Genomic DNA, 12,459 nt, shown 5'->3' on the forward strand with positions numbered 1-12,459 from the left:
TAGACCTATGCTCCCCGGCAACGGCGCTAGAAAATAGTCTTGATAACCCACAAGTATAGGGGATCGCAACAGTTTTCGAGGGTAGAGTATTCAACCCAAATTTATTGATTCGACACAAGGGGAGCCAAAGAATATTCTCAAGTATTAGCAGTTGAGTTGTCAATTCAACCACACCTAGAGAACTCTGTATCTGCTGCAAAGTGTTTAGTAGCAAAGTAGTATGGAAGCAACGGTAACAGTAGCAAAAGTAATATTTTTGGGTTTTGTAGTGATTGTAACAGTAGCAACGGAAAAGTAAATAAGCGAAGAACAATATGTGAAAAGCTCGTAGGCATTGGATTGGTGATGGAGAATTATGCCGGATGCGGTTCATCATGTAACAATCATAACATAGGGTGACACAGAACTAGCTCCAATTCATCAATGTAATGTAGGCATGTATTCCGAATATAGTCATACGTGCTTATGGAAAAGAACTTGCATGACATCTTTTGTCCTACCCTCCCGTGGCAGCGGGGTCCTAATGGAAACTAAGGGATATTAAGGCCTCCTTTTAATAGAGTACCGGACCAAACCATTAACACATAGTGAATACATGAACTCCTCAAACTACGGTCATCACCGAGAGTGGTCCTGATTATTGTCACTTCGGGGTTGCCGGATCTTAACACATAGTAGGTGACTATAGACTTGCAAGATAGGATCAAGAACTCACATATATTCATGAAAACATAATAGGTTCAGATCTGAAATCATGGCACTCGGGCCGTAGTGACAAGCATTAAGCATAGCAAAGTCATAACAACATCAATCTCAGAACATAGTGGAGACTAGGGATCAAACCCTAACAAAACTAACTCGATTACATGATAAATCTCATCCAACCCATCACCGTCGAGCAAGCCTACGATGGAATTACTCAAGCACCGCGGTGAGCATCATGAAATTGGTGATGGAGGATGGTTGATGATGACGATGGCGACAGATTCCCCTCTCCGGAGCCCCGAACGGACTCCAGATCAGCCCTTCCGAGAGGTTTTAGGGCTTGGCGGTGGCTCCGTATCGTAAAACGCGATGAATCCTTCTCTCTGATTTTTTCCTCCCCGAAAGTGAATATATGGAGTTGGAGTTGAGGTGGTGGAGCGTCAGGGGGCCCACGAGGCAGGGGGCGCGCCCAGGGGGGGCAGGCACGCCCCCACCCTCGTGGACAGGGTGTGGCCCCCCTGACGTGGATTCTTCTTCTAGTATTTTTAATATTTTCCAATAATATGTTCCGTGGAGTTTCAGGTCATTCCGAGAACTTTTGTTTCTGCACATAAATAACACCATGGAAAGTCTGCTGAAAACAGCGTCAGTCCGGGTTAGTTCCATTCAAACCATGCAAGTTAGAGTCCAAAACAAGGGCAAAAGTATTTGGAAAAGTAGATACGACGGAGACATATCAAGATCCTGGCAATCCAAAATATGAATGCCAAATCCAAAGGTCATTTGATGCCACGACTTCTAGTATTATGGTTGCATATTTACTTTTCCCTTTGAATTGTCCATGCAATGGTGTAAGACAATTCTTCCACTTCTATAACATGCAATCGATGCTTCCAAGCATACTGGGAAAGCCTTTTAATGCACACATCCGAAGAAGTCATGCAGTGTCCTCTTCATTTGGAGTTTGGAAACATTCTTCTTCGAATGTCTCAATGATAGACTTCACAAAATTTGTTAGAGCTCTTAATGCAAGTGTTGTCTGCCATTCCAATCCAATCATCAATAAAATCAGTTGGACAACCATGTGCAAGCATGCACACCGCCGCTCAAACCTTCTTCAAAGAACTGTGACCTTGTTGACCAACTGCATTTCTTCTCTGCACAAGTACGAGCAATGATATTCCACAACATGAGCATTGCACAGAACAAATCCTTTGCCATTGGGAACCTTCTCCTGATTTTTTTAAACCGTACACTGGATTCTCTCCAAAATAGTCATCCATTAGCTTGTCATGACTAGCTTGCTTGTTTTGAAAGAGTATGATATGCTGAACCTCCCCGCCCCGGCTTCTTGTTTGATATTGTGTCCACATATAAAGCAATCACCATTCCAAGTTCGCCATCCTTGTTCAAGGATGAGTCCTAAAAAACAACTCAACAAGAGAGTTCATCTGTAATGCAAGTGACGACATACAATACGAGCACACTGTTGGCGAAAAAACAGAACTGCCGCCGGCCGGCGTTCGCTGGAGACGAGGTGGAAGAGATGGAGATGGGCATAGGAGGTTTTATCGGGCGCTCGAACACCCGCCGCCGCACGTATGGCGTCGTTATGTATTTCCTGAGCACGAACTCAAACACAACCCCGGCAATACACAGAGGGTCAGCGAGCTGTTTATACACGCGCATGCACACAACGCCCACGACGCTCCCACTCGCCCATGCCCCGCATCCCACGGCCTACCTGGCTCGCGCTCCCGTCGCGCCCGTACACGGACGACGCGACCACGAACTGCCCAGGCGATGCGGTCACACCTCGGGCTCCATCGCCAACAAACCCATGCACGGGCACATACACGTGCTGATACACACACACACACACCGCCACTAGCCTGACGACGGACCGGACCATGCACGCCATGTCTGGCACATGCACGCATGCGTGCCCTGGCTGAAGCCGGCAAGCCGTGGCTTATTCGTCTAACATTCACCCCCCTAAGGCGCAGCCTAGAAGAGCCTGGAGTCCTCAACACCTATGTCCGCCACTAGAGCTTGCTTCGCCGCCTCCGTCTTCCGTGGCTTCGGACAGTCGCACTTGAAGTGGCCTCGCTGCCCACACTTGTAGCAACGCCCGTGCCTCTTGCACCGGCCGCCTGATGCCGTGCTTGCCGCGCCGTCGTCGTCGTTGTAGCCGCCACCGCCCTGACGTCGCTGCTGCGCCTACCACTGTGCCACCGTGTACATCAGCTGACCATCCGCCCGCTCGCCGCCCGCTTGTCCGCGCCATCGCAGCCTCTCGTCGAACGCCTTTAGCCGCTCGAGATCTTCCTCAAACGACATGGAGTTCACGTCGCAGAACTGCTCCATTCCGGCGACAGCGGCGTACAAGCGATCCGGGGCAGTGTCCAGGAGCTTCTTCACCATCGTCGGATCGTCCAGCGTCGACCCTAGCCCGGCATAGAGAGACGCCATGCCACTGATCTTGCCGGCGAAGGCGTCTAGCGTCTCGCCGCTCTCCATCCGCAGCAGCTCGAAGTCGCTGCGGAGCATGGCTAGCCGCATCGCCCTAACGCGATCAGCTACGACAAACCGCGCCTTGAGGCTGCTCCACACCTCCGTCGCCATCTTATTGGACGCGACCTGTAGCAGGAGATCCTCGGCTAGCATGCCGAGCAAGTATGCCCGCACCGGCTTGTCCTTCTTGGAGATCACCGCCGCCACCGCGTCCTCCGCCGGCACCACCGCCTCCCACAACCCGGCCGTGTCCAGGTTGGCCTCCACCTTGATCGCCCATGGAGTGTAGTTTTCACCAGTGAGCATGGGAACGGGCGTCGGCAGCGAGCTCCCTGACCCGCCGGCGTACGGCACGAGGGACTTCGCTGGCGAGCACGTCCCCGCAACGAGGCTCTGATGCCAAATGTTGGCAAAAAAAGGAACAGCCGCCGGCTGGCGATTGCTGGAGACGAGGTGGAAGAGATGGAGATGGGCACAGGTTGTTTTACCTGGCACTCGAACACCCGCCGCCGCACATACGACGTCGTTATGTATTTATTGAGCACGAATTCAAACACAACCCCGACAATACACAGAGGGCCAGCGAGCTGTTTATACGCACGCACGCCCACACGCAACGCCCACGGCGCTCCCACTCGCCCACGCCCCGTGTCCCACGGCCTACCTGGCTCATGCTCCCGTCGCGCCCGTACGCGGACGACGCGCCACTAACTGCCCGGGCGACGCGGTCACACCTCCGGCTCCACCGCCAACAAACCCATGCACGCGCACATACACGTGCTGACACACACACACACACACACACACACACACACTGCCACTAGCTTGACGACGGACCGGAGCATGCACGCCATGTCTGGCACAAGCACACACGCGTGCCCGACGTGCCCTGGCCGTAGCCGACAAGCCGCGGCTTATTCATCTAACATTCACCCCCTAAGCCGCAGCCTAGAAGAGCCCGGAATCCTCAACGCCGATGTCCGCCACCAGAGCTTGCTTCGCCGCCTCCGTCTTTCATGGCTTCGGACAGTCGCGCTTGAAGTGGCCTCGCTGCCCACACTTGTTGCAACGCCCGCGCCTCATGCACCCGCCGCCCGATGCCGTGCTCGCCGCGCCGCCATCATCGTCGTCGTAGCCGCCACCGTCCTGACGTCACTGTCGCGCATGCCACTGTGCCGCCGTGTACATCAGCTGACCATCCGCCCGCTCGCCGCCCGCTTGTCCACGCTATCGCAGCCTCTCCTCGAACGCCTTTAGCCACCCGAGAGCTTCCTCGAACGGCATGGAGTTCACGTCACAGAACTGCTCCATTCCGGCCACGGCGATGTACAAGCGATCCGGGACAGAGTCCGGGAGCTTCTTCACCATCGCCGGATTGTCCAGCGTTGACCTCAGCCCGGCATAGTGAGCTGCCATGCCGCTGATCTTGCCGGCGAAGGCGTCCAGCGTCTCGCCGCTCTCCATCCGCAGCAGCTCGAAGTCGCTGCGGAGCGTTGCCAGCCGCGCCGCCCTGACACGATCAGCTCTGACAAACCGCGCCTTGAGGCTGCTCCACACCTCCACCGCCATCTTCTTGGACGCGACCTGTAGCAGGAGATCCTCGGCTAGCGTGCCAAACAAGTACGGCTGCGCCGGCTTGTCCTTCTTGGCGATCACCGCCGCCGCCGCGTCCTCCGCCAGCACCACCGCCTCCCACAGCCCGGCCGCGTCCAGGTTGGCCTCCACCTTGATCACCCACGTGGTGTAGTTGTCACCAGTGTGCATGGGAACGGGCGTCGGCAGCGAGCTCCCCGACCTGCCGGCGTACGACACGAGCGACATCACCGATGATCACCTCCCCGCAACGAGGCTCTGATGCCAAATGTTGGCGAAAAAAGGGAATAGCCACCGACCGGCGATCGACGGAGATGAGGTGGAAGAGATGGAGATGGGCACAGGAGGTTTTACCGGGCGCTCGAACACCCGCCGCCACACGTACGGCGTCGTTATGTATTTCCTGAGCACGAACTCAAACACAACCCCGGCAATACACAGAGGGTCAACGAGTTGTTTATATGCACGCATGCAGCACCCACGACGCTCACACTCGCCCACGCCCCGCGTCCCACGGCCTACCTAGCTCGTGCTCCCGTCGCGCCCGTACGTGGACGAAGCGGCCACTAACTGCCCGGGCGACGCGGTCACACCTCCGGCTCCGTCGCCAACAAACCCACGCACGCGCACATACACGTGCTGACACACACACACACACACGCACACACCGCCACTAGCCTGACGATGGACCGGACCATGCACGCCATGTCTGACACACGCACGCATGCGTGCCCGACGTCCCCTGGCCGAAGCCGACAAGCCGCGGCTTATTCATCTAACATTCACCCCCTAAGCCGCAACCTAGAAGAGCCTGGAGTCCTCAACACCGACGTCCGCCACCAGAGCTTGCTTCACCGCCTCCGTCTTCCGTGGCTTCGGACAGTCGCGCTTGAATTGGCCTCGCTGCCCACACTTGTAGCAACGCTCGCGCCACTTGCACCAGCCGCCCGATGCCGTGCTTGCCGTGCCGTCGTCGTTGTCTTCATAGCCGCAACTGCCCTGACGTTTCTATCGCAACCTCTCCTCGAACGCCTTTAGCCGCCTGAGAGCTTCCTCGAACGACATGGAGTTCACGTCGTAGAACTGCTCCATTCCGGCAACGGCGACGTCCAAGCGATCCGGGACAGAGTCCAGGAGCTTCTTCATCATCGCCGGATCGTCTAGCATCGACCCCAGCCCGGCATAGCGAGCTGCCATGCCGTTGATCTTGCCAGCAAAGGCGTCCAGCGTCTCGCCGCTCTCCATCCGCAGCAGCTCGAAGTCGCTGTGGAGCGTTGCCAGCCGCACCGCCCTGACGCGATCAGCTCCGACAAACCGCGCCTTGAGGCTGCTCCACACCTCCGTTGTCATTTTCTTGGACTCGACCTGTAGTAGGAGATCCTCGGCCAGTGCGCCGAGCAAGTACGCCCGTGCCTGCTTGTCCTTCTTGGTGATCACCGCCGCCGCCGCGTCCTCCGCCGGCACCACCGCCTCCCACAGCCCGGCCGCGTCCAGGTTGGCCTCCACCTTGATCGCCCACGTGGTGTAGTTGTCACCAGTGAGCATGGGAACGGGCGTCGGCAGCGAGCTCCCCGACCCACCGGCGTACGGCATGAGCGACATCAGCGGCGATCACCACCCCGCAACGAGGCTCTGATGCCAAATGTTGGCGAAAAATGGAACAGCCGCCAAGCCGGCCATGTTGCAGTTGATACATTGAATTGGTCTCACCGGTTGACGACTCACCATCTGAGTAGATGGCCGTCTCATCACCAGACACAGATCCTTCCTCAAATTCCGCCCCATGGATAAAACCAACAAAGGCATGCTTCATGGCGGGTTGAACCTGGGCGGGTCGTGCGCGCTGAGCCGTCTCGATGATGTCGGTGCAGGTGTCCGGCTCAGGGCCCGGTTCGCCGATCTTGCCAATGAAGACGTGGATTCTGCCGAAGGGGACCGAGTACCCGTACTCAATTGAGCCGGCCTCGGGGCCCCAGCCCGCGTCGTTGATGTAGAGCTTGCCGCGACGACTCTTGGTCATCCGGCCCACAACATATCCCTTGATCCCTTCGAAGCTGCCCTTCAAGAACTCAAAACCACCGTGCGCTGGCCCCACGGTGGGCGCCAACTATCATGGACTTAACACGGCAGATGTCCTAGCGCAAGGACTTAGTCATGGAGCCATCGCAACTAGGTTAGCTTAAAGGGGTTAACTGGGACAAAGGACATAGAGGGTTTATACTAGTTCGACCCCTCGCGGTGGAGGTAAAGGCTTACTCCAGTCCGGGATTGTATTGCTTGGGTCTCGATTACCAGGGAGCGAATACGCTTGACCTAGTTCTTGATCTCTTGTTTCTTGCCCTTAACTCACCGCCGGGTCACCCCTTTATATACACAGGTTGATGCCCGACGGCTTACAGAGTCCCGTCCGGCTCATACACAACGTGTCCGGCTAGGTGACTAACTAAAATTGCCTTACAATACAAGTCATACATATGGCGGTTCATCCTCTTGGGCCTTAAGTCGCCTCTGGGTCTCGGGCCGTCAATAGGCTTACTATGACCCACCATCTTCATTGATAAATCGCCAGTGGTATGACCCAGCCCCTCCTGGGTGATTCATACCCAATAGTTATATCCCCAACAGTCTCCAAGTTAGATCCTTTTTCTTGACTAAGATTGCAGGAGAAGAATAAGGACTGCTACTTAATTTAATTATTCCTTTCTGAATGAGGTCTTTATGATTTGCTCCATTGCATCCTTCTGATGAGGTGGCATTCTATAACATCTTTGATTTATGACAAGAGCCCCAGGCTCTAAGTTGATTGCATGATCACAAGGTCTCTTAGGAGGCAGGCCTGCAGGCTCTTAGAAAACAACCTGAAAATCAGTGAGCAGTTTAGATATTTCAGATGTATGTTCTCCTATTAGTTCACTATCCATTGTGATAGGTTGCATCCACAGTAGAGCTCCAGATAACATGTCATCTAGGAGGTGGTCCATCTCTTGTAGAGTGGGAGAACAGGGTTTTGTGGGCAAACTTTCATCAATGGAAGTGGTTAACTATCCCTTGTCATCTTTGATTGTCAGAGTCATATTTGGGAGATCAAAAGTGACAGGGCTGTGCTTATACATCCAATCAGCTCCTAATATTATATCATTTCCAGCGAGCTTAAGCACTCTGAAATCAGAACAGAAGGATTTTCCTTGGATGTTAAACTTTTCCTAGATGCATGAAAAATCACTGAGCAGTGTTCCTCCATTTGCCACAGTGACCTTTACTTGTTTTGCTGGTGTCAGCTCACACCCAACTCTTAAAGCTAGTAAAGTAGATAGAAAAGTAGTTGTACTTACACTGTCAACAAGTGCTAGGGCTGTAGTTGATCCAATCTGGACTTGTAGAGTGAAGGTATGTTTGGGTTGTTCCTCAGGTGTACCATTTGCAGCATGCATGGATATTTTCAGTTGCTGTGAGTCTGTGTTGTCCTCTTCAGTGTTAGACTGTTCTTCCTCTGCGTTAACAATGTATATGCCATCAGGGTTTACTGGGTTTTGTTCTTGTAGTGCTTGCATCTGAGCTTTCTGTGACATTTTGCATACTTTTTTGTGTCCAAGAAAGCATGGTTCTCTGCACTTGTAGCAAATTCCCTTTTCTCTAGCTTGTTGGATAATAGTAGCTGCTGGGGTTACAAGAGGAGCTGGTGGTTTACTAATTTCAGCAGTGCTCTATCTCTTGTAATAGGTTGTGGAATTCTTGTAGTTGGTAGGGGTGGGACATGATTTCTCTATCCTCCTTGCAAGCCACATTGGTCTTTGCATATTATCAGGTTGGTGACATTCCAGGTGACTCTGAATGTAGGGGTTTAGCCCTGAGATAAAACCGTGCATGTAGTAGCTGTCTGGTACTGCAGGATTGTCTCTTCTCATGAGGTTCATGTTTTGCTCAAAAGCAGAAATATATTGTGCCACAGTGCTGGTTTGAGTAAGGCTGTGAAAAGCTTTAACATTTTCACATACAGAATTTACTGCAAACCGGTCTGTCATGTGGGAACAAAACCTGTGCCAAGGCATGTTTGCTACCAGAAAACCAGTCCCTCTCGACCACTGTATTGCTTCTCCAATCAGGTAAGATACAACAATTTCAGTTCTTTTCTCCAAAGGAGTTCTGGAGGCTTCAAAGAATTGCTCTATGTTTTGTATCCAAGAGTCTGCATCAGTGCCTTCAAATTCAGAGATGTTGATTTTGGTAGGTTTGACACTTCAGATATTTCTTCGCACATCATTATGCAAGTGTCGTGCTCTTTGTGTCTCCCGACGATGGCTTTCCTCCTAGATCTCTTCTACTGCTTGAACTGCTCCCTGATTTGCTCCCATATTACTCTGAGGTGTGAGCATTTCCACTTTGTTTGCTGTGTGATTTGGATGTCTGTAAGGCCCTTTAGGTGTGCCATCCAAATTCAGTTCTTTTCCTGTTGCTTTGTCAGTGAGAACCGCAGATCCAGCTACTGTCACTCCTGTTCGTTCATCCTGGTTTGAAGCTGACATTTGCTTGGGGCGGCCAGGAGGTATAGTGCTCCCATGGCCTGACTGAGGACTTGGATCTTCTTCCTCTTCCTCTGTTTTATCCTCTTCTGTTATTTTTTGCAGGCTCGCCTGTATCTTCTTGAAGTTCCTGCTGATGTTGGCAAAATTTCTGTTGACCGTTTCAGTAAAGTCATAAAATGCCTTCTTATCGTCTACTCTGTTTTGCCTCAGGGTCTTGATGTCTAGGTGCAGAGACTCTAGTTCCATAGATGCAGTGTCCAGTGCCTCGTCCTCCTTCGCCATTGGATCCAGGGGTGGGTTGATCATTCAGGAGTTGAGTATCTGGCCGAAGCTGCTACTAGGGTGTGGAGGGAGGGATTTTACTCCGGTTTCCAGAAACCTGACCTCGAGCCCCGAATTCTCTCGTCGCTGCTGCCTCGAACATAGTCTGCCCCCGGAGAAAAGAAGCACTCGAAGGGAGGGTTGGGTGGGATTTGACACTGAAGAAAGGTTCTTTCGAAACCACTAACCGGTCCGATCCTGCTTCCAAACTGTCTACCGCCGCCGTCTCCTCCCTGCTTTGCACCGCCGCCCAGCCTTCTCCAGATCCGATCTGGAGTCCGCTAAATGCCACCACCGAGGATTAAACCTTGCTCTGTATACCAATTGACAGGACCTAGCTATGGACTGTCGTTTAAATTCAGAAGAACAGACAGAAATCACTCAATTTGGTGGAAATTTGGAAATCGGTTGCTGGTGGATCTGAGCCACAAGAACTAGGGTTCGCCAGCCGGAACACGACGGCTTTAAGGCCCAAGCCCAGATACATCCAGGATGCCCTCTCCACAAGCCGGAGGAGGGTTTAAAAAGGGTTTGAGCAGGTGAAAAGTGAGATAGCGATAGGTTCAGTCATTACAGAGCTGTGGTAAAGTTCAAAAAGACGTTAAAACCACTGGAGCCGTTCATCTTGAGATCTACGGGTGAGTGCGAGTGTCTTGAGCGCGAAATGTTATGCCCGCCGGCGCCGTAGGATCGCGGATCGACGGTTGATATGCTCTTTGGCAAACGAAACAGTACTTTTATGATTCTAACTGTTGTCGCTAGTTTCCTGTCCTGACAATTCCCCCCCTGTCGAGAGCAGACTTGCCCTCAAGGCCGGAAATCTGGAAAAACTTTTTGGATAAAAGCAACGTCTTCCCAAGTAGCTTTGTCTGCTGATAGATTGGTCCATTTGACCAGCCACTGTACCACTGGTATGCTTATGTCTCCTTGAACTCTGGGTATCAGTTTCCTTTGCAGAAGAGCTTCCGGTTGGATGAGAATATGGACCTCTTCATCCAAAAGTGGTAGTTTTGGGTTGGGTACTGCAAGGGCCAAGATGTTTCTTGAGCTGACTAATGTGGAAAGTGGGGTGCAGTTTGCAATCAGTAGGAAGAAGGAGCCTGTATGCCACTGATTCAACCTTCTCCAGGACCTTGAAAGGACCATAATATTTGGAGTCTAATTTCAAATGCCTATGTATGCTTAAGCTGGTGTGTCTCTAAGGCTGCAACTTGACATACACCATGTCACCAACTTCCAGTTGTTTGTGAGATATTTTCCTGTCAGCAAAGAATTTCATTCTTTCTTGGGCCTTCAACAAGTTTTCTTTGATCTACTGATCAATTGCATCCCTGTCCCATTCAGCTTGTGTGTCCTCACTTTCAGGTGGGGGTAGCATGAGTTCAGCAATTAGTGGGGGTGTTTGGCATACAGTGCCTGGAAAGGTGTCATGTTGCGGGAGGTGTGGAAGCTGGTGTTATACCACCACTCATCCATTGATAGCCACTTATGCCACTTCCTGGGATGTGCAAAAGCCATGCATCTCAGATAATTTTCCAGGCATTGGTTCACTCTTTCTGTTTGGCCGTCAGTTTGAGGATGATAGGATGTGCTCAGGTGTAGTTTCACTCCCATTTTTGTGAACAACCTCTGCCAGAGCTGGCTTGTGAAAATCCGGTCTCTGTCAGTGACAATGATAGTAGGAAGGCCATGCAGTTTGAAAATGTTGTCAGTGAATGCCTGTGCTACAACCTTCACAGTGATAGGGTGCTTGAGAGCAATGAAATGGGCATACTTGGTGAACCTATCCACCACCACCAGGACGATATCTTTGTTGTCAGACACTGGCAGGCCTTCCACAAAATCCATGGATATATGTGTCCAGGAAAAATCAGGAACATGTAAGGGTTGTAATAAGGCAGGTGAAGGGGAGTGGCGAGCTTTGATGATTTGACACACATGGCACTACTGCACAAAAGATTTCACTGCTTGCCTCATGCCAGGCCAGGTGAAAAGAATTGTCAGTCTGTGGTAGGTAGCTCTCTCCCCTGAGTGTCCTCCCAATTCAGAAGTGTGGAAAGCTTGCAACAGTGAGGCCCTCAATTCAGAGTTGTTGCCAATGAGGATTTTTCCTTTGTACCTTAACACCCCACTGGTGAGTGTGTAGGGTGGGCGTCCCTTAGGAGCAACAACTAGTTCAGCAGGTAGTTCAGAACACTTTTTGTCATTGTTGTAGCTGTTTACCACTTCTTTTATCCAAACTGGTACAACAGCAGTAGTGGATAAAGTATGCAGTGCATATTTGACTCTGGACAAAGCATCTGCTACTTTGTTTTGTTTACCTTTCTTATATTCCACTATGAACTTGTAGCCCAAGAGTTTAATGAGCAATTTATGCTGAATACCTTCAGTAATTTTTTGTTCTTGGATGTGTTTAAGGCTCTGCCGATCAGTTCTTATTATGATGGAAGAAGTAGCAAAGTAATGTTTCCATTGTTTAAGTGCTTCAATGATGGCCAGAGCTTCCTTGTCATAAGTGGACCATCCTGCTGCTTTGGGACCTAGGGATTTGCTCAGGAAAGCCATAGGTTGCCCTTGTTGCATTAAAACGGCTCCAATTCCATAACCAAAAGCATCTACTTCTAGAACAAAAGGAGATGAGTAGTCAGGTAATGCTAGGACTGGGGCTTGTGTCATGCTTGTTTTGAGGGTTTGGAAAGCTTGAGCTTGTTGCTCAGACCAAGTGAAAGCATCTTTCTTTAATGCATCAAACAGTGGTTTACAGATAATTCCAAAGCTCTCGATAAACCTTCTGTAGTAACCA

General features: G+C 51.5%; 3 protein-coding genes across 3 annotated transcripts; all 3 read right to left on the reverse strand.

Annotated features, from left to right (window-relative positions):
- Window positions 1-2,925: 2,925 nt before the first annotated feature.
- On the reverse strand, window positions 2,926-3,525 carry LOC141021631 (uncharacterized). The gene has a single exon (XM_073497477.1). It carries the CDS (start codon window positions 3,523-3,525, stop codon window positions 2,926-2,928), a length of 600 nt encoding a protein of 199 aa, XP_073353578.1.
- A 921-nt stretch (window positions 3,526-4,446) lies between these two features.
- LOC141021632 (uncharacterized) lies at window positions 4,447-5,040 on the reverse strand. The gene has a single exon (XM_073497478.1). The coding sequence runs from the start codon at window positions 5,038-5,040 to the stop codon at window positions 4,447-4,449; it is 594 nt and encodes a 197-aa protein (XP_073353579.1).
- Window positions 5,041-5,820: 780 nt separating this feature from the next.
- Window positions 5,821-6,414, reverse strand: LOC141021633 (uncharacterized). Its single transcript, XM_073497479.1, has one exon. The coding sequence runs from the start codon at window positions 6,412-6,414 to the stop codon at window positions 5,821-5,823; it is 594 nt and encodes a 197-aa protein (XP_073353580.1).
- Between the last annotated feature and the right edge of the window lie 6,045 nt (window positions 6,415-12,459).

Source organism: Aegilops tauschii, chromosome 4 (assembly GCF_002575655.3).
Source record: "Aegilops tauschii subsp. strangulata cultivar AL8/78 chromosome 4, Aet v6.0, whole genome shotgun sequence".
In the NCBI taxonomy this organism is placed as follows: domain Eukaryota; kingdom Viridiplantae; phylum Streptophyta; class Magnoliopsida; order Poales; family Poaceae; genus Aegilops; species Aegilops tauschii.

Bases quoted from the DNA above. Each gene is read 5' to 3' on its own strand.
- LOC141021632 (XM_073497478.1), bottom strand. From the start codon at position 5,040: ATGTCGCTCGTGTCGTACGCCGGCAGGTCGGGGAGCTCGCTGCCGACG.
- LOC141021631 (XM_073497477.1), bottom strand. From the start codon at position 3,525: ATGCTCACTGGTGAAAACTACACTCCATGGGCGATCAAGGTGGAGGCC.
- LOC141021633 (XM_073497479.1), bottom strand. From the start codon at position 6,414: ATGTCGCTCATGCCGTACGCCGGTGGGTCGGGGAGCTCGCTGCCGACG.